The sequence below is a fragment of the Cotesia glomerata genome, linkage group LG2 (assembly GCF_020080835.1).
Source record: "Cotesia glomerata isolate CgM1 linkage group LG2, MPM_Cglom_v2.3, whole genome shotgun sequence".
In the NCBI taxonomy this organism is placed as follows: Eukaryota; Metazoa; Arthropoda; class Insecta; order Hymenoptera; family Braconidae; genus Cotesia; species Cotesia glomerata.
The window spans coordinates 21,194,507-21,217,128 of NC_058159.1; the positions used below are offsets into that span (position 1 = coordinate 21,194,507).

Genomic DNA, 22,622 nt, shown 5'->3' on the forward strand with positions numbered 1-22,622 from the left:
GGAGTGAGAAAAAAAAATAGTCGTCTCAAATGAAGCACCCTTATATATATATATATATATATATATATATATATATATATATATATATATATATATATATATATATTTATATATATAATATCCACTACCGCGACTGAACTATAATAAATGAACTAAAGTGAATTCAATTCAATATTCTTTGTAATTTATAACAAGACTCTCTATCCATGCTTCACTACCTATAATTAAATGTTTCGAAGATATTTTAAATAAAAAAGAACTTACTTTATACATTATCTATACTTCAACTAAATTCATTTTACTAACAGCTACATTTATTTTTTAATAATAATAATAATAATAATAATAATAATAATGCAAATATATTTCTGAATCTGTTTGACTTTACTGAAGAAAATCCGGTTTATTTGATCTAAGATTTTACTTCGCGTGAGATAGTTAGTCGATCGATTTCTCGCGGATTTCAATATTGATTAACAGATTTATGGATTTATAGATAAATGGACAGGAGAGTAGACCCACCCATCACAAATAAGAATAATGATAATAATACATTATATTAATAAAATTACATGTATCCCTTAAAATGAAACAAAAATATTTCGTTATATATAATTTTCTTGAATAACCAAATTGGTATAAATAACGGAATTGAATATACAAACAACAATAATAATAAACCGTCCGTAGAGTTGAAGGAACGATTGAATTAATTTTAAAATTATGAATGTATATTATAATTAAACATTCCGAATTATTCATACAATGAATTATGAATTTAAAAAAAAGTTGAAACGTTCTTTTGTAGAACGTATTTGTAAATATCATTTTTTTTTTTTAAATAATTACTATTTATTACTCCGTGAATTTCCATATTGAACATTTCAATGATCCTTGAACTCAGCGTTTTGTGAATGAAATACAACTTTATTCAAATTGTTTTAATTTCAGTTTTATAATTTTAGAAAATAATTTAAGATCCGAAACTCATTATTAAAGCAAAGACAATGCAGATTAAAATTTACTGTAGAAAGAATAAGTAAATGTATTCCGTAATTGAAATGTAAACTATTGTTTTTCTCTATTTGAAAGACAAAACAAAAGAAAAAGTACCACAGATACATCACCTTGCATTGTCATAGTGTACAATATATCTAATAGAGATTGATAAGAACAATGCGTCTAAAAATATTTTGATGGCTGATTGTATTCACGAAAATATATTATTCAATTACAACGCTATAGAATAAAAGTTAGATAATACGGATTAGTTTTTACAATTTATTTTACGAATTAAGTATTCTAATCTTGCTAAGTTGAAAAATATTATAATAAATAAATAAATATAAAAATTCCCTCTCACCGAGTTTGTCCGCGAAGAACTCCGAAACTACTCAATCGATTTTAATAATTTTTTCTTTATTTTGCTGGATTTGTTTCAACTTAGAACATAGGATACTTTTTATCTCAATTTTTAATAAAAAATTTCTTGTATTGCAAATTAATTGTTTTTGACCTTATTATCCATACTTTACCTTAGTTTTTAAATTGTCACTTTATTAGTGATCATTAGCTTTATAATATCGAATAGTTTATTATGATACTAATTCGAGACATAATAACTGAGTCAGTAACGCGAGGTCGGGTCAGCTAATAAAATAGATTTAATGCGTTCATAAATAATTTCCAGAATATTGTTACCAATTATCACTATCTTTATTTTTTTTTTTTTGATTGGAATTGTTATTTTTTTTTCGGAGTTTATTTTTATTGATCTGAAAAAACGAGTTTTTGAGATAAGTCCAATCGTTGGATTATCAAAAAAGTTTACAACTTTAAAATAAAAAAAAAGAAAACTCCAAAATCAATATTTCGATTTTAGAGTGTATTTATAAGGCGATTTCTTTTTACATAAATAACATAGAAACATTTTTTTCATCGTTTTTTTTTTTTTTTTTTTTTTTTTTTTAATCTTTTGGATGATCAAAAATAATTCAATGTTTGCAATTCATAAATTTGACAAGTCATATCTTTCTGTTATTTATTCTCTCATACATTTATTTTGTTATAAAAATAAAACCTTAACATAATTACGAACATGAAAAGATACGCTGAATTATTATTCTATTTTTAATTAAGACTGTAACTTTTAACTACATATTACTCCGAATTATACATTTAATTTAATAATTTTTTTTAGGGTTCGAATATTATAAACGCTCGTGAAGTAGTGCAACAATGTGAAAAAACAGCATGCAATCCTAAATTATTAATATACGTCACAAAATAAATATTTTAAGATTTCAATTAGTTGTCTCAAACAGAAAAAAATGTAAAATCAATACTAAAAACAAAAAAAAAATTCTTTTGGTTATTGTCTACGTATTCAGCCTTTTTTTATACTGAATTAAAGTAAACTTTGTTTTAAATAGAATTATTTTTAAATTTCAAACGAGTCGTTTACTAATTCATTTATTATTTTCAACTGACAAATTTAATTATTATTATTATTTTGTAAACAATCACTAAATATAATTATATCAGTATTTATAAAAAAAAAAATTCAAGTATACAATTAAATGTTTACATTCAAATAAAAATCTTTTTAAAAAAAATTAACCTGAACAACCACGGCAACCACAATGTATGCATTCTACTATCCTACCTTCCTCTAATTTACCTTTTGGTACTCGGCAAATACAATTCGTACCAAAGTTAGTATCCCTTGTTTGAATGCATCGTAAACAACACAAGTTCTCATAGCCAACTTTCTTCCATTTAGCGATAAGGTTCTTATCAGCAATATTTTCATTCAAACAATAGTCGTATAGTTCTGAAAAAACAGTTTTATATCATTATCACTCACATCCACTTAAAATGCCAAAATTAGCAGATATCTGAATTTTTTGGTTTCTTTTTTTTAATTTTTTTTTTATACATGTAATTTATCGAATTTTCAACTCTGAAAAAATATAACTGATTACTACCAATATGTTGAAAATAAACGAAATTTTAATACATGAATGGTTTATAATAATTTTTTCAAGATGCAACTGACTACTATGTAGAATAATAATCATTTGTATTTATTTTGTATTTTTCCCAATACATGCTCATATTTTTTTATAATTTATTCGTCGATATAAATATATAACAAACAAATTATCATTTCTGCTATTCTGAATGTTATTATTTTATCATTTTAATAGAAAATACTATTTAATAAAAGTAAATAATACATACCTTTGCTAATTGCTTTTCTCCGATAATAAAGATCATAAATGTATCTTGATTTTTGATGGTGTATTTTGAAAATTGGCCACAATGATTCTTGTTTCCTTTTTCCTTCGTGAGGTTCAGTTTCAGCTAGAATATTATAAACAAATGAATATAAAAATCATAACAGCTGTTAATTTATATATTAATAAACATATCATAAATACCTTCGCGCATTTTTGACTCTAATTCTTCTAAAGTTGGTTCAATTAGTTCCCATCCTTCTGGTGGTGATTTCTTACTTCTACGTACTTTCGGCATATTTATTTTTTGATCGTGTATGACTGAATTATTATCAATAATTGTAATCAAAATTAATTATTTATGAGGTTGATTTTCTGTTTGTTTTTTGACCATAAATTTGTAAATGTCCAAAGTACAAAAATTACTTATCTCTCACAGATTTAACACCTGCACCCGTAGATTTTTAATTATTATTCTTTAATGATAGGGCAATCAACTAAGAAAATAATAAAATATTGAATTCAATTGTATACAAATGTCCTCAGTAGGCTGATATGTTTTTCAGGACAATGTATCGTATGTACACATCAGAGTATGGTGAATACTCATTTTGTAAATTGACCAAACTTGGGTGCGTTTAGAATGAACTTTGTCATAGAAATTGAAATTAGCTCGTTGAAAAGAAAAAATAAATTCTTGCTAATGCAAACTAATTTTAAAATGTAATAAATAGTAACCTTCACGAACTAGATATGACGATTAAATTAGTTATTAATAATAGAAATTTAAAATAAAAGTACGAGCCATTTACAGAAAAAATTTTAATTTCACTAAATAACTACTTTACTAGTATTCCAATTAACCCTGTTTACCAACTCATAGGACCAAAACAGCGAGTACATTTTTCTCCCCACCCAAAAAATTTAACTATATCTAACTTGTGCCAACTTCTCGTTTTCATTATATTATATATTCTCAACAATCCACATTTTTGTATCTTGTCTAAAGTTAACGTCAATATTTTTCCATATTTTACCGCAAACCATTCCTCCAATTATAATTTTTTAGTTAAAATAAATAATTGAAAAATGCCACGAGGTAATTTTATTATTATTTCCATTGTCACTTAAAATACTGTTAAAAAAAAATATTTTTATCAATTGAAATTTTACAACCTCTACAATTTTTAAGATTTTTATTAATTATATATATACATATATAACTGTTTGTTTTATTTTTTTAACGCTATTTTCTAGGAAAATTTGTAAACCACAAAGGACGCAATCGTCATTTCACTAATCCTGAAGAATTGGAAGAGCAACGGCGTCAGGATGAAGCACGAAAAAAGTGGAGAGTCAGTATTTTATAGGTTAACCACCAACGAAACGACTTGGAGAAATAATATTTCTTAAAGTACTAAGTTTCCAAGTATCTTGGTGATGGTAAACAAAACAATTTTCAATTGATCATTTTTACTTTTTATAGCAAAACAAACAGCACAGTGATGAATCTAGTGATGACGACGAGGATCCTAAAGCCAGCAGCGCTACATCGAAAAATCCTGATGCTTCGTCCGATGACAGTGAAAGTGAATCCGATGGTGATTCAGAGAGCGAAGTATGAATAATAATTTTGTTGATACTCATAATTCGACAACTTTTTTTTCTAATATTTTATTTGTTTTTCTCTACTTAAGGGAAAAGCTAAAGGAGTAGAAAATTTAATTGAAGTGGAAAATCCAAATAGGGTACAAAAGAAAACCAAAAAATTATCAAAACTAAATGAGACACTAGGTGAATCTACAAAGCCTGAACTCTCACGAAGAGAGAGGTAAACATAAATAAATATTATATTCAACCTTTTTTTTCTGTTCTTAACTTATGCTAAGACTGAAATATTTTAGTTATTCTCACCATATGTATATATTTAATCAGTTAAATTATTAAATGATTTCAAAAATCCGAATACACTTAAATCTAGAAATTTTACAAGAATTTTTTAACAACAAGATTTATATACTGAAAAAAAATTTCTAATTAACATAACAATTTCAAAAACTAACTGATTTTAAAGCCGTTGATTGGCTTAAGATTACCGATGAAATGCTTTAATAATCCTCTTAAATGAAAAATTCAGAGTTTTAGATAAAGCGAAATGATTATCGTGTTCACTTCATAAAGATATTACAAATAATAGTATTGCAATTAATGTACAGATTAATATTACAACATATTTTTGATTATGTTTTTAATGTACACAACATTCAATCGTCTATTACTTGACGATATAATTAAAAATTTTAATTTAATTATGATAAACATTGTTTTCAATATAAATCATAAGAACAATGTCAAGTTAGCATTAAAACATAACTGATATTTATTTTTACAGTCAAAATATTTTTATATTAATTATTTTAAGTAATCGTAAGTGTTAAAAATCATTTTCATCTGAATTTTTCTTTTTTATTCAATAGGGAACAAATAGAAAAACAGCGGGCATATGCAAATTATCAAAAGCTTCATGCTGCAGGTAAAACCGATGAAGCACGGGCTGATTTAGCACGTTTAGCCATAATTAAACAACAAAGAGAAGATGCCGCAAAACGAAGAGAAGATGAGAAAAAGCAAAAGGAGTTAGCAGCCCAAAAGAAAACCGAGTTGACGCAAAAAGCACTGGGAAAACGATCTTAAACATATTAAATAACTATACTGTAAAACACATTGAAAATTGAATGTGATTCTTTTGATTATAACATATTATTATCATTACAAATGGTTTACTAATTCAATCGCTACTTTCTTATCAATAAAAATTTACTAAATTCCTCTAACACTTAGTATTATTATTTCATCACCAGATGGCGAATTTATTGAGAGGGGAAAGTAATTTTCTTATAATCATATGTATTTTACGCATTATTATAATCTTCGAGGTTATAGCAGTGGTAATCTGAATCTAAAAAAAGAATAAAATTACTATTTATTTGATTAAAATCAATTTGAAAAAAGTAAGTTACTAGAAAATTAAAATTAACTAAAACGTTGTATATGCTTGATCGTAATTATAAATGAATGTTGAAATTAAATGTAAGACTTTTTTTTTAACTCCAAAAAAAATAATCAGATATTTAATTGATATTGATTTTCAAACAGATAACTATCAACAATTTGCCGGTTAAACTAGGAAGAGTTTTCAAAAATTTGTCAACGATGTCATTTGAAACAGAGAAAGGTAAAAAAAAACATAATTATTATTTCCCATAGAATTGTTTTATATAATTATGGAATATCTGAGGTTTTAAAAACCATTATGGTTTTATTATATTTTTAAAGTATTTAACAAACTAAAGAAAAAAATTTTTCTAGAAAAATTCCTGAAGATGAGTTCGGATGAAAAAAAAAAATTTTACAAAGGTAACATAACAACTTTAGATCAAGTTATGACATGGCTACAATATTGGCAAAAGAATAAAGAGTCAATAAAACCAATTGATACAAAAGAAGTGGAAAAGAGTTCAGAGGAATTAGCTAATAAAATTTCAATGTGGCAAGGCGACATCACGAGTCTAGAAATAGATGCTATTGTCAATGCTGCAAATTCAAGTTTGCTTGGTGGTGGTGGAGGTAGCAAAGATTTTCATAAATTATTTTATCATTTTTGCTAATAATTTAATAATAGTGAATATTAACTAAATACATGTAAAAATGTTATCTCAATAGTTGATGGAGCTATTCATCGTGCTGCGGGGCCAATTCTCAAAAAGGAATGTGCGACACTAAATGGATGTGCTGTTGGTGAAGCAAAAATAACGGGGGGTTATAAATTGCCGGCAAAATGTTAGCTTATACTCAAAATTAAATAGTTAATATTTACTCAATCAGACAATTAATGACATAACATTTTATTATTAGATGTTATTCATACTGTTGGACCACAGGGAGAAAAACCAGAAAAATTAAAGGAATGTTATGTAAATAGTCTCCGTGTTGCCAAGGAAAATAGTGTTAAAACAATTGCTTTCCCATGTATATCAACCGGAGTTTACGGTTATCCTCAAAAACCAGCAGCTGAAGTTGCAATTGAAACAGTCAAAAAATATTTACAAGATAATATAAACGATGTAAGTTGTTAAATTTTTTTTTTACTATAATTATCAGAAATTTTTATTACATTACAAGTTACTCAATATTTTTGTCTTTACTTTTTTACAGATTGAAAGGATTATTTTTTGTCTATTTTTGGAGTCAGACAAAGAAATTTATGAAGAACTACTTCAAAAATATTTTTCTTGAGAATTAAATCATTCATACTGAAAAAATTTTTATGTAGTTTTTATAATAATTTCAAGCTCTCTTTATAATTTTTTAAGCCGTTTCATACAAAAGTGTTATAAATTTCAGCTACTATTGTTTCAATTAAATAAAGCCAATAAAATTATTTTTTCAAAAATTAAAAAACTTGGTACGGTTGCCTTTACTCAAAAATTTAGTAATAAGTAATTATTTATTGTAAACATTAATTCAAAAACATGTTGTGATAAGTAAATTTGTGAATAAATTGATATTAAAAATCTTTTGCACATCATAAGCATTATCAAAATTCCATTCAACTGGATGTCAATAATGGAAAATCATTACAGGAATTTATTTACTACCTGAGTTTATGTCGTGAGAGTAGCATGTTGACAAAGTTAGTTTTGTTTATTGTTTGTTTAAAGAGATTACTATACTTTAATTTATGTGCTACAACAATTTTTTTTGAACTCTATATAGCAAAATGCATTATTTATAATTTATTATAAATTAAATTAAATAATTCAAATTATAGTGAATTGTGAATTTGCCGCGTAATGCATCAACGACGACACCTATCATATCGAATATAACATTTACAAAATGTACGCGATTTAAAAGAATAAAGAATTGTAAATTGGCACCATTGTAATTTTTAACAATTGGTATTATTATAATGTAGCTTTTATCAGCAAAAGTGCTTTTTAGTACTAAGTTTTGATTAAAATAAATAAATTTTCTCACCTCCGGGCGAAAAGCGTCAATTTTCCTCTCGCTGCGCTAAACGAAAATGCCGCTTTCCGCCTCCGTCGAGGAGAAAAATAGTATACACACCACGGGCAGTAAATAAGAAAGCCTCAGATCACATGTTTATTGACCTCGGCTTCGCCTCGGACAACAATTACATGTGATCTGAGACATTTCTTATTTTACTGCCCTAGATGTGTAATATAATATAAATTAGTAATCATCATTTCCATACTTTAAAAATTGTAATAAAACTTTCATATTTTATGATTGTTTTGTTGTTTTTAATATTTTCCAGCCCTAAATAGAGCACACCTAAGTATTATTAATTACCACTATCAAAATGTGGTGGCAGCACGTTACGGCAAGTATGAGAAGAAAAAAGGGAAAAGGTAAGTACACTAGCGCCATAACTTAGCATTCCAGCCGCATCGTTTCGCCTGACGGTCAAGCTCTAGTGGTGGCAGCCATCTTGAAAAATGAAAATTTGTAATGTCTGCATGTGGTAATAGGTGGGGGACGTTTGTTAATGTGTGGTACATTTCGATCGTGAAATCTGTCACAAATGGGTAAATATTTAGAGTTTTACATAAGTGCTTAACTGACTTAGATATTATAAGTTTTATTGTTTCTATCGTAATACAAACCATAAAACATTAGTTGTGGCGAAGGCATGAGGCGACCGTTCGATCGCGAGTGAAGAACGGGTCTTGTGTCAACTGTATCTACAGTTTCGAGAATTCCCTTCCGTGGCTTCTTTTGTATTGTATATTATTTTATAATTACATCGTTTTAAATATGGAATATTGTTTAAATAAAAACTGTGGTGATACCAATAAGCTAAAATTAAGTGATTGAAATAATGTATTCTTAGTTCCAAGGATTATAAAATACGCGGGTGAATTATTTTATGATTTGATGGTTTGGAGTATCATGGACAAACATACAGAGTCCCGTAATCCTGAATGGCTGCCTACTTTCTAGGTTACTGACGAATACTCATGTCTGTTAAGTCTGATAGTGTGTAATACTCTAAATTCGTGTAATTTAATTGTAATTGTGTATTATTAATTTTTAGTTATTTATATATCATCATATAAAATATGAATATATTTTTATGATTTATTGTCAGTTAGACTAAAAAATAAATCGGTCGCTAGCACGTTTTTAGCTAGGTGCATGTGTCAGTCTAAATGAAACTAATCACCCCCGCTGGTTATACTAGCGCTGTCACCACCGTTTATGACTTTTACTTTAGATAAGCGTACTGCAATTTAAATGTATGCAACTATTTGCCTACAAAAGTGTGTCTACTCAAATCACACACGAGTGGTGAGTATAAAAATATACAAGGATGAGAAAATAGCTTAATAAGAGTTATGTAGGAGGAGCCCCAAATGTCTCTTTAAAGATATCTTATTTCGGTAACAATTTTACCTCTATCAATAAAACTTATCTAAAATTTATAATTATAAGTAAACAAATAATTTTTTATCTTGTTTCTTTTTTTAAGGTTCATTCCTTTGAATTTTATTTATCAAAATTTTATCCCTGGGTTCATTTTATTTTTTAAAATTAGCGACCTCGAGAGAGTAAGTACTGCAGTTGACTCTGCGAGGTCGAATCAATGGTGAACGAGTTTACTTCGAGTCCCTTCACTTTCACGTGATATTGTAAGACTTACTGATATTAAAAGCCGCTTCTTCTCTTGCTATTTTTTTACTCATATTTTTGTTATTTATTTATTCATTTTTTTTTCTTTTTTCCAAGGTCAACATCGCTCGCTTTCTTTTGACGTCCTCGTTATTTAGTGTACACCTATATTTGGAATTGAGAGATATCATCTTCGATCGAACGGCTTTCCTGGATTTTCGTTTTTATATTGACTAGTTTTATTTCATTTTTTTCGCTTTTCAAACTCATGATTTTCCCTTTAATGATATGTAATATTTATTTATTTATTTTTTAAAGAGAAATTATTTAATTATAACGCATATTTAAATAAAATAGAGAGTAGGTATTTGTGAGTATTTTAAATATCAAGAAAATATAAAATTAATCAGATGTACAGGGCTGAGAAATATTTGAACTGAGTGTAACCGATTTGGCAGCAAGGCCTTTCTCTCTTTTTGGGCCAAACGAGCAAATACTTGTAGAATAACGCCCACTCTATCGTCCAATCATCAGACTAATTGCGAGTTCACCGACTTAGAGTAGACGGCATTTATTCTTTGAAACAAAATTTTTTTTTTGTCAATTTCCTCTATTTTTTCCCATATACGTCGTTTTCACTGAACTCATACGTACATATTTATTATTTAACATCCGGTCAGGAAATATCTTTTGATCAAAATGCTGTCATTATGTGAATAATTTCTCGAAAATTTTTACTTTTGTTGAAACTCAAGTTTTACATACTTATTCATACAGCGGATGTGTAACAATATATTAGTATTTCAATAACGGAAACTTACTGTTATTTATTATTATATATGGTATTTAAGTAAAAATATAAACTTTATGAATGTTTTATTTTATAAAAATCAATTTTAATTTTACGAAAAATTTTGTTAAGTTTAGTGCATTATAGTAAAACCCGGTCAGTTTACACGATAATAATATCGCATGTATATTTAAAATCGATGCTTATGAAGCTGTAGATTTGTGTAAACTCTAAAGGTCAGATTGGGACTAATGAGTTCTCCATTTGCGTTTGTACTAGAATACTAAGTGCATGTTAAAAAAAGCTTTAACTTTAATCATGCTCACATATAACTTCGATAAAATAGTGATAATTTATACAATTACATGTATACATGTATATATCTAAATATTGAAGTTTTTTTTACAATTTTATAAACAAAAAACAAATTTTTTCAAATTACCGTGACAATCACTTTAAAAGTCAGATTACTTCAAATACTTGAGTAACAAAAAACAATTTTTTTTAATCCCGAATCAGCATCTATTTTTAATCGTTAAATTTTTAATTGAAATATTTTGCGTTCCATTTTATGAAATTTAAAAATCGATGAAATATTTCGGATTATTGATAACTGTTAGAAAAACTAAATTTATAAATTGATATATAATTTTATTTTTGCTAGTAGCTCCAATAAAAACGTAATATTTAATTGTGAAATTCAAATAAATGTCTTCATAGTCTCTCTATATTTGTTAGTTATTATATATTCTGTTTTAGTAAAATAAAGAATAAAAATCCATAACTGATGTCAACTCTATTTTTGATCATAAATAAAATTTAATAAATTTTTTCATGAATTTTTAATTAAAAATTGCCTTCTTAATCCAGACACTGACAAAATAAATACCCAAATCTTGATTTCTAAAATCTAAAAAATATTCTATGGTCAAATATTTGAAATGCAATATTTACACGAATAAAACGTTTTGAAGTTCAAAGATTAAAAAAAATTTTTTTCTCAACACAGTATTAACCTTATAATGATGTAGGGAGCTTTTATTGCTTTGTATTACAATACTCAACTAACGCGGAAGGAAGCTGACCTCCTTCGCTTGAGGTCTGCCCTGAATCAACATCATCAACGTCATGTCAAGTAGCGCATTGCAATCGACAATATTCGTCATAATAAACGCTCTTAAGTGGTTACTCAATTAAAAAAATATTACTACTTGAGCTCTAAAACAAAAAATAAGATGAACTTTAAAATTTTAAACAAAAAAAACATAAACCATATGATGCTAACTATTTCCATTGTTCTCATAGATACAGAGTTTATTTTTCTTCATATTTTTAAAGTATTTATATTCTCTATTTTATTACGTTTTTTGTAGTAAACAATAAAGATAATTTGTAATACTTCATCATACGCTTTCCACGGTAAATAACTACAACAATACGCAAACCTGTTGAAACGACCATTTGCTTTCACCAATTTCAAATTAATGTTTCTACTGTATTATATTATATTATATTTTAATTTTTCTGTAAAAAGATAATTTTTTTCTGCTCTTACTTTTTTGATTAGTATAACATTCTTTTTTCTTTTCTTTTACAGGCGTAAAGGCAGAAACTGTAGCATTAAAGGGTTGGAGGGTTTGAGGCAGTAATCCTGGCTGGCCTATAATGTACAATACCATGCGGAGCACATTGCAAACTGTTCCAGAATCTGTGCCCGCTGACCGCGTCACAAATCCTAAGGTAACTTTTAAAATTTTTCATTAAAAATCAATTTTTGTCCTGGTAAAAACAAAATATATATTCGTACTAGTATAGTCTTGTCTTAAAAAAAATTTCATTCACGTCACAATAATTTTTATCGAAATATCTGTTGGTGGATACATCATTTTGAAGCTTCTGCTTAATCATAAAAAATATCAATGGAAGTGGTACTAATTTCCCAGCATTACTTATTATTTTCAGAAGTGAAATATTAGTATTTAATTATTTCATGTATTTTTATGACCACAACTTTTTTTTTTTAACTGATTAACCATCAGTGCAACGAATATATCTGCCAATCGACAAAATAAAAACAGATTGTCTCTATTGTTGTCAGCTATTTGTGATTCAAGTATTTCAATAACAAGACGGTCGCTCTTAATAATTGTTCGTTGAGCTCAATTTCAACTCCATACGTGAAACTCTGCGCTTTGACACTTGCCATAAATCATTTATGTTTGTATTTTATTTTTTTGCTTATTAGTTAGTCTTATTTGTCTTTGTACATAATAATTATGACGTTGTGTTGTTTTATTTACACTAATTTGAAACTTTAGCATTACGATCTGAAATTTTCCCAGTGATTTAAATATTGTGAAAATGAATAAGATTTATCCGAACAAATTACTCATTCAAAATCATTTTTGTGGTTTGTTACGAAAACAATATTTCTAGATTTATTTTATAAATTACTCAAAACGCCAAAATTTGTGAGCTAGTAAATCAATAGTAATAATTAAAAACTGAGAAATATTTGTTAACGAATTAGGCCATATTATAAAAAATTTATTCGAAAGTCCACTATTGAATTGTCTGTGACAGCTAAATTTCTGAGATTTCTATTCAATTGTTTTGGAATTTTATAATTTTGATCATGAATTGGATATTTTTAATCCTTCATAGTTATTACAAAGATAAGGAGGATTAATATTATAGAAAAAATACCACTAGATGGCAGATAAAGTACTCAAATAAAGTATTTGACAAACCTTTAACCATTAAAGAGCACTTTGAAAGCACAATTGTAAAGCAATTTCTCTATGAGAAAATGTAATTAGATTGTAAAGACGACGTTTTTCTTTATTTAATATCTAAGTTTAAATTACTATAGAAAATCGATATTAAACAAACAAGAATAGAAGACCTTCAGACGTCCGACAAATTGCACTATTGATTATAGAATTAATCGATGCATCAAACTAATAGTAATATCTTACAATCATTTATTAGAACAAAGATAATTGAGCTAAAAAGTATTTAAATTGTTAAGATGATCTTCAAAGCTTTAAATTATTCTTACTGTTCCTCAACTTAGGTTCAGTAAAATGTAAGTTGCTGAGAGTGTACCAATTTTTATGTAGAATAAAATTAACAAATTGAACATTTGTATAAGATCAAACGAAATTTTTCATGTGCAGTTATTTTTTTTTTTTCTAAAATATCTTAATCTTATTTCAACTCTAATGAATATTCATCTAGTCAATGCGATTCTAATATAGTTATGCGTTGGAAAATTTGCAAATAATTCTCTGGAGACTTCTTGAGCGGTACATTTCCGTTGCTGCTAAGAGTTGAAACAACTGAGACCATAATGGATTAAAAGTATGTCGCATGGTGCTTAAGTAACGGAATTTCGTCGTACTTCTCTGTTGTTTTAAGTGAACTGCTCGACTTCTATACTTTAAAGTAATACGCGCTTAATCTAATAATTACATTGACAAAGAAAATTGCAATAGCTTTTACTGAAAATAAAAAAATAATAAGAATCTTATTAAACTTAAAATATCATCTTAAAACGCTATTGGAATATTAGAATCAATATATAATTGACAATATAATGTTTCTAAACTTTTTTTTTAACTGCAATCTGGAGTCAACCTAAATATTTTTTTTTGAAATCATAAAATCAGTAAACCTCTAGTGGTTTATGCTATTTTTTTTTTTTTTTTTTTTTTTTTTTTTTTTTAATTCAATAAAAACTTCATATAAAAATGAAATTCGTTAGGTCTTATAATTGCTATTGATTTATTTATTTCTAGCATACAGGTCTATAGAGATGCAAGAGCATCTGTACATAGAGCTAGATATTAGATAAATTATCCATAAACTATACAAAATATTTAAAAATATATATAAAAAAAATTAGGAAAACGGTTGACCCTGAAGGCCATCCCTGCAACTTCCCGCTAATTCCGTTAATACCTGGCCGCTTTTTTGAGCTCTTCGAGCTCAAAAGTACAATCTGTGTGTTGTTTTAAGCTCTCCAAGCTCAAAAAGATATCTTTTCTATGCTTTTGAGCTCTTTGAGCTCAAAAGTATGATAGAAGTTTCATAGAACACTATTTTTTGAGTTTTCAAACCGCAATAACTTTTGAATGAATGAACCAATTTTTACGATGTTGGTAGTATTCTACGCAGTTATTTAAGCCTCAAAAAGAATTTTTAAGTTTCGATTGGTCAAACTAGAAATTTCGGAGTAACTCCGAAAAAACACTTTTTTCGGTTTTCTTTCGTTCACGATATCTCTCAAACGAATCAACCGATTTTGACCGGATTAGCGGCGATCGACGTGGTTTTTCAAGGTTAAGAGATAATTAGTTTTTGGAATCGATCGGTAGAGCCGTTTAAAAGGTATTCCAAAAAAACCACTTCTGAAAAAATTTTTAACTTCCCGCTAAGAAATTCAAAAATTTTCAAAAATCGGGAAGTTATTGTTTTCACCCTGTTTTACGAAAATCGAGTTTTCATCGAATCTTGACGTTTCGAGGTCCTAGAAAGCTTCCCTGACTATTCCCGCGATGGTGTCTGTATGTGTGTGTGTGTGTGTGTATGTATGTGTGGATGTATGTAAACCTCTCATAACTTTTGAACGGCTTGACCGATTTGATCGCGGTTGGTGCCATTCGAAAGGGCTTGAACAAACTTAGATTTTAATTACACTTTGGAACGATTCGAACTGGTAGATTTTGAGAAATCGCAAAAAAACTACAAAAAAACTTTTTTTCAAATGCGGTTTTTTGGAATAACTTTTAAACGGCTTCACCGATCAATTCCAAAAACTAATCAGCTTTTAACATAAAAAAAACCACGTCGATCGCCGTCAGTCTGGTCAAAATCAGTTGATTCGTTCGTGAGTTATCGTTGACGAAAGAAAACCGAAAAAAGTGTTTTTTCGGAATTACTCCGAAATTTTTCGTTCTATCAATTAAAACTTGAAGATTCTTCATGAAGCTTAAAAAACTGCATCGAACGCCACCAACCGCGTGAAAATCGGTTCATTCATTCAAAAGTTATTGCGATTTGAATATTAAAAAAATAGTGTATTATCAAACTTCTATCTCGAAGAGCTCAAAAGTATACAAAAGCTATTTTTTTGAGCACGGAAAGCTCAAAATAACACACAAATTGTATTTTTGAGCTCGAAGAGCTCAAAAACGTTATAAGTGCAATTTAAAGCGTTTAGGTATAGAATTGGCGGGAAGTTGCAGGGATGGCCTTCAGGGTCAACCGTTTTCCTAATTTTTTTTATTTTTTTTTTGAGATTCTCAATCCAGTCTTTTATCTTGTAGTTTAGCGTTTTTTTACTATAGTTTAATATCTTAAGATTATTAGGTAAAAGGTTAAAGTATTTTATTGCAACATAATAAGCGTTCTTTACGCTAATCCTTTTTTTAATTTTAGGGAGAGATATCGACTTCAATTTAGTTCTAGTTTGGTTAGCATCGTGTAGATCCTTACACTCTTGATAGTAACGCATCAAGGCTTTTACAATAAAAGTTTTCTTAATATCTAGGGGGTGTAAAACATCATGATCTTTGAAATATTTCAACATATGGTTTTGAATGTTTATAATAGGCTTGATGGCGTTATTATAAGCACCACCCCAAGCAATTATCTTATAGTTTATGATACTTTCAAAGAGCCCATAACACACACTTTTTAGTACAGTAATGTTAACACATTTAGTAAGTTTGTAAAAGAGGAAAACAAAGTATCTTAATTTTTTGGTCAATTCATTCACATGTATATTCCATTTCATTTGAGCATCAAAATATAATCCTAGATATTTACAGTATTGATGTTGTAAATATTTTTTTTAAACATTTAAAATTATAATACGTTCAATGATTTATTAAATCTTAAAATTAAAAAATTTACGAAAATATACTCAGTTTTAAAAAATTAAAAAAATTTCAAAAACTTTCGGTAGGGTAAATGCACCAGTTGTTGACCGGTCACCAACTAGTTGACCGATTTATATAAAAGTTAATTAATTAATATTTTACAAGGGTTTTTTTTTTCTTAAAGTATTAAAATAAAAAAATATGGCATTTAATCATCATAATAAAAAATTACGCAACTTTTTGCGCAGTGATTACAGCTTAAAAAAAAAATATTTTATGTTTGTTTACAACGCGACCAGCCATAAACCGGTCAAAAATAACTAGCGTACAATTGGAGAGTGAGTGCATTTCATGATTAATTTCGTGATATTAATTGACATAATATAAAATATTTTAGTTTTATTATGTTAATTAAAGATCAGATTCCAACTTTTATAGAAAAATACAGTAAAATTATCAGTTTTAATATTATTTTAAGACCGGTCAACTATTGGATCCGTCAGAAGCCCATTACCCAGTAAAAAATTCATTCGGTCATTTATTAGACCCTCTGATTTTATCACAATCCAATTAATGACCGTATATTTATAATACAAACTTCTTAACCTCAAAATTAAATCTGTCAAGTGTTTAAAGTACTTTAGTCATTCAATGTTTTGTAAATATAAAAATAATGATTATAAAATGTATATTTATAATTAAAATAATACTTAAAATCTTTTTTTATCATTAAATTTTATTTTGTTCTAATTTTTTTAGTGAACGGTTATATCAAAGAACGAATTATTAGAAAAAAAAATTGCTAAGCAATTAAAAAAAAAAAATTCGGAAAACGGTTGACCCTAAAGGCCATCCCTGCAACTTCCCGCCAATCCTATACCTAAACGCTTGAAATTGTACATGACGTTTTTGAGCTCTTCGAGCTCATAAATACAATTTGTGTGTTTTTTGAGCTCTCCGAGCTCAAAAAAATAGCTTTTGTATGATTTTAAGCTCTTCGAGCTCAAAAGTTTGATAAAACACTATTTTTTGAATTTTCAAATCGCAATCACTTTCGAATGAATGAACCGATTTTCACGCGGTTGGTGGCATTCGACGCAGTTTTTTAAGCTTCATGAAGAATCTTCAAGTTGAAATTAATAGAACCAAAAATTTCGGAGTAATTCCGAAAAAACACTTTTTTCGGTTTTTTTTCGTCAACGATAACTTACGAACGAATCAACCGATTTTGACCGGACTGGCGGCGATCGACGTAGTTTTTTTATGTTAAAAGCTGATTAGTTTTTGGAATTGATCAGTAAAGCCGTTTAAAAGTTATTCCTAAAAAACCCCATTTGAAAAAATTATTTTTGTAGTTTTTTTGCGATTTCTCAAAATCTACCGGTCCGAATCGTTCTAAAGTATATTCAAAATCCAAGTTCAGTCAAGCCCTTTCGAATGGCACCAACCGCGATCAAATCGGTCAAGCCGTTCAAAAGTTATGAGAGGTTTACACACACACACACACACACACACACACACACACACACACACACACACACACACACACACACACACACACACACACACACATACAGACAGACATACAGACACCATCGTGGGAATAGTCAGGGAAGCTTTCTAGGACTTTGAAACGTCGAGATTCGATGAAAACTCGATTTTCGTAAAACGGGGTGAAAACAATAACTTCCCGATTTTTGAAAATCTTCGATTTTTTTAGCGAGAAGTTAAAAAAGAGTTACAAGCTAGTAAAAAAGCTTTAATTGAAGAAAAGAAGAAGAATAAAAAAATTTCAAGTGAATCAGAAGAATTATCGTCATCAAAATGAACTTTTGGTTATTTGTGACCTAAAGAAATGTGACTTTATGTTAATTATTGCTATTATTTATATTATTTTATAAAAAAGTACGATTTAAAATTGAATTGGAAGTTTAGTTTTGTTAAAGATGTCGTTAATACTTCAAAAGTACTGAATAAATTCAATTACATACATGTAGTTTACAAAATTACTTATAATTATTTCAGCGGTCAATTAATTGAAGAACGGTCGGTCATTTATTGGGTTTCTTCGGTCAATAATTGGTGATTTTAGTATTTCAAGATTTAAATATCAAAATTGACATAATTTTGTTAATTTTTATTATAAATAGTTATTAATTATCATTAATTAAGTATTTACCTTTAATAAAATCCATTAAAAATTGTAGTTAATAAGTTAATAGTTTTTTTATAGCTTAGTACAAAAAAAGAAAACCTTAATCGGTCAATAATTGGTGCATTTACCCTAACTCATATTTGTCAGATAAAATGAAAAATTAGTTTTGTGAAAATTATTTTCCATATTATTAAATTATTCAATGACATAGATTACATGTGTCAAAACTATTAAACTTTATAACCACTAACTCAACTTCTAAAGTAACATTTTAATGTTAGCGTTTATCTTTAATTATCATAGAAAAATTTTTGAAGAATGTCTGGAAGCCTTGATTTAAAATAAAGATTAAATTTATCTATAAAGCATAAAAAGTTATTCTGAACAATAATTCAATTTCAACTTTGTCAAAAACTAAAGTTTCTTGTACTATAACTTCTAAGTAGTTAAATTCAAGCAAATTAAATAGATATCGTTGTTACAATAGAATTTTAAAATTCAAAAACACTCAAAAGAAACTTTAACCTGATACCTAATATTAAAGAATTTAATTAAATTAAATTAGTTAATTTATAAGAATTATCGAAAAATTGAATTGATAATTTTATTTTGATGATTAGCTGTACTCTAGTTATTTCCTGTCAGTTGATAAAACAAAATCCTTTACTATGACTGCGCGGCCTCCAGAAGGTTGAACTAAAAAAAAAAACAAAACATTTCTTTGTCTGTCATGGGCGGATCATTAAGCACCAAGTTTTTTTTTGTCTTGGATAATGATGCTTGTTGTTATTAATATATTATTAATAGCTTTAAACAATTACCATTATATCTTCATCAATTAAGTGATTGTCAAAATAAATATAAATGACAATAATTCATTTTGTAATATTTACATTCAGTGTGGATATGCGAATGTTTAAACAAAAACATTCGCTCAAATATTTATGATATATGAGAAAATACATAAAATGAAAAATTACGGAACCATTTGATCATTGCATTAATAAAGCTAGTTCTTCTAAAAAGGTTTGCCATTTTGTACACTGAAAAAAAAAATCTGGAAAACGGTTGACCCTAAAGGCCATCCCTGCAACTTCCCGCCAATTCCATACCTAAACGCTTGAAATTGCACTTATGACGTTTCTGAGCTCTTCGAGCTCAAAAATACAATTTGTGTGTTATTTTGAGCTCTCCGAGCTCAAAGAAATAGCTTTTGTGTGCTTTTGAGCTCGAAGAGGAGCTGATAGGAGTTTGATAAAACAGTATTTTTTGAATTTTCAAACTGCAATAATTGCTAAATGAATAAATTGATTTTCACGCGGTTGGCAATATTCCACGCACTTTTTCAGAATCTATGATATACTTTTGAACACAATACAAACTGATCGAACCAAAAATCTTAGAGAAATTTGAAAAATTCACTTTTTCCGAATTTTTTCGACAACGATAACTCACGAACCAATCAACCAATTTTCACGTTCTTGGTGGCGATCGACGTGATTTTTTGGGTTCTAATTTTTATTGCATTTCGTCAAAAATGATCCAAAAAGAAATCTCGAAGTTATGTGAAAAAAACACTTTTTTCAAAATTTTTCATTTTCGATAACTCTCGAACGAATCAACCGATTTTGATGGGACTTCGGCAATCGACGTGGTTTTTTAAGCTTGAGAGCTAATTAGTTTTTGGAATTGATCGGTGGAGCCGTTTAGAAGTTATTTCAAAAAAACGATTTTTTGAAAATTTTATTTTTGAGATTTCTCAAAATCTAGCGAACCGAATCGATTCAAATTTTCACGAAATTTAATGGTAATGATACTCTTTCAATCGCCACCTATTTCGATCCGATCGGCCGAGCTGTTCAAAAGTTATGAGGTTTACACACACACACACACACACACACACACACACACACACACACACACACACACACACACACACACACACACACACACACACACACACACAGCCACACACACACCATCGCGGGAATCGTCAGGGAAGCTTTCTAGGACCTCAAAACGTTGAGATCTGATGAAAACTCGATTTTCGAAAAACGGGGTAAAAACAATAACTTCCCGATTTTTGAAAATTTTCAATTTTCTTAGCGGGAAGTTAAAAATTAGGAAAACGGTTGACCCTAAAGGCCATCCCAGCAACTTTCCGCTCATTTCATACTTAAACACACAAAACTGCATTTATTACTTTTATGAGCTCTTCGAGCTCAAAAATCTGCTAGAAGTTGAATAAAACACTATTTTTTGAATTTTTAAACCGCAATAACTTTTGAATGAACGAACCAATTTTTACGTGGTTGGTGGTATTCAACGCAGTTATTAAAGCCTCATGAAAAACCTTTAAGGTTAAATTGATCGAACAACGAATTTTGAAGTAATTCCTAAAAAACGATTCTTTCGATTTTTTTCGTTAACGATAACTCACGAACGAATCAACCGATTTTGACCGGGCTGGCGTCAATCGACGTGGTTTTTTTATGTTAAGAGCTGATTAGTTTTTGGAATCGATCGGTAAAGCCGTTTGAAAGTTATTCCAAAAAACCACATTTGAAAAAAATTTTTTTTGCTGTTTTTTTGAGATTTCTCAAAATCTACCGGTCCGAATCGTTCTAAAGTATATACAAAATCCAAGTTTAGTCAAGCCCTTTTGAATGGTGCCAACCGCGATAAAATCGATCGAGCCGTTCAAGAGTTATGAGAGGTTAACATACGGCCGTACATACACACACACACACACACACACACACACACACACACACACACACACACACACACACACACACGTACGGACATCATCACGGAAACATTCAGTGAAGCTTCCTAGGACCTCAAAACGTCAACATCCGTTGAAAACTCGATTTTCGAAAAACGGGGTAAAACCAATAACTTCCCAACTTTTTAAAATCTTCAATTTTCTTAGCGGGAGGTTAAAAATTAACTTGAATCATGAGAAAAATTATTGAACTAAGAAAATCATTTAGAAGAGTTTCTTTGTCTTGAATCAAGACGAAAAACTCTTGAATAGAGTAAAATTCACTAAACCAAGAAAAATATATCAGTTTGAGAATTTTTCTACCTAACCCTTTAACGCTGAAATGGCCCTAAGTGACCCGTGTGGCACTGGAGTGGGGAGCATGTAAAGTAAACGTAGAAGGAGGCGTTCCACCAAGAGTGGGGGAAACGCCCAGAAGCGTTAAAGGGTTAAATCAAGACGATGAAACACTTCGAAATGATCCACTCTTATAATTTAGATGAAAAATATGAAAATATACACAATTAGACAAACTATTCGTAACGTGATTGGTCAAATATATCATAAGTATGAAAATATAGATAATTCCATACTAAATTCACACGCGCGCTTGCGCGCGCAACGTATACTAGTTTCTTTAATTCAAGGTAATTTTTTTCTGTGTAATTATGAACATTAAATTTTGATACCAAATTATAAAATTTTTTTTATTAATTGAAATAATTCTAAATCAAAATGATCTAGTAATACCAAATTTCCCTTATCTTTATTGATAAATGAGCTGTTGTTACATTATCAGTGAAAATGTGCTTGTCGATAATTACCAAAATAACCGCTACATTAAAATGAATTGATCATATAGACTCACTAATGTGATTAAATATTTAAGAAATATTGAATCGTTTTAAAAATTTGAAATTTTGTGTTATCAAATTAATTAGGTCAAATTGATAAACTCAATATGTAAACTTCACTATTATTCAAATAGGTGTATCAAATACGCAATATATTTTTATAAATTGTATAATTTATGAATTACTTATTATTGACAATTGAGTAATAATTATTATAAATTAAGAAAAAAATTTAA

General features: G+C 28.3%; 4 protein-coding genes across 30 annotated transcripts in view; 3 read left to right on the top strand and 1 right to left on the bottom strand.

The window, feature by feature from the left end:
- Positions 1-2,582: 2,582 nt before the first annotated feature.
- LOC123259372 (protein BUD31 homolog) lies at positions 2,583-3,949 on the bottom strand. Its single transcript, XM_044719826.1, has 3 exons — positions 3,444-3,949; positions 3,244-3,366; positions 2,583-2,833 (listed from the first exon to the last, which is right to left on the bottom strand). Exons 1-3 carry the CDS (start codon positions 3,535-3,537, stop codon positions 2,616-2,618), a joined length of 435 nt encoding a protein of 144 aa, XP_044575761.1. The 5' UTR covers positions 3,538-3,949; the 3' UTR covers positions 2,583-2,615.
- A 227-nt stretch (positions 3,950-4,176) lies between these two features.
- Positions 4,177-6,073, top strand: LOC123259366 (28 kDa heat- and acid-stable phosphoprotein). Its single transcript, XM_044719817.1, has 5 exons — positions 4,177-4,338; positions 4,497-4,594; positions 4,726-4,857; positions 4,937-5,070; positions 5,717-6,073. The coding sequence occupies exons 1-5, from the start codon at positions 4,329-4,331 to the stop codon at positions 5,931-5,933; spliced, it is 591 nt and encodes a 196-aa protein (XP_044575752.1). The 5' UTR covers positions 4,177-4,328; the 3' UTR covers positions 5,934-6,073.
- A 90-nt stretch (positions 6,074-6,163) lies between these two features.
- LOC123259359 (macro domain-containing protein CT2219-like) lies at positions 6,164-7,613 on the top strand. Of its 2 annotated transcripts, none has more exons than XM_044719806.1 (6): positions 6,164-6,250; positions 6,396-6,474; positions 6,609-6,866; positions 6,963-7,079; positions 7,155-7,363; positions 7,455-7,613. In XM_044719806.1, the coding sequence occupies exons 2-6, from the start codon at positions 6,453-6,455 to the stop codon at positions 7,533-7,535; spliced, it is 687 nt and encodes a 228-aa protein (XP_044575741.1). In that variant the 5' UTR covers positions 6,164-6,250; positions 6,396-6,452; the 3' UTR covers positions 7,536-7,613. The 2 variants fall into 2 exon arrangements, with proteins under 2 accessions (XP_044575741.1, XP_044575740.1); XM_044719805.1 differs by lacking the exon at positions 6,164-6,250 and adding an exon at positions 6,266-6,329.
- A 1,083-nt stretch (positions 7,614-8,696) lies between these two features.
- Positions 8,697-22,622, top strand: part of LOC123259336 (serine/threonine-protein kinase MARK2-like) — a 60,730-nt gene continuing 46,804 nt past the window's right edge. For 19 of the 26 annotated variants that reach the window (XM_044719725.1, XM_044719737.1, XM_044719734.1 and 16 more), the window contains exons 1-2: positions 8,697-8,851; positions 12,323-12,465. Coding sequence is in view for 4 of the 26 variants with exons in the window: in XM_044719751.1 (XP_044575686.1) it covers positions 12,391-12,465 (75 nt within the window). In the remaining 22 variants the exon portion in view is untranslated. The other 7 variants (XM_044719751.1, XM_044719727.1, XM_044719753.1 and 4 more) reach the window with 7 other exon arrangements.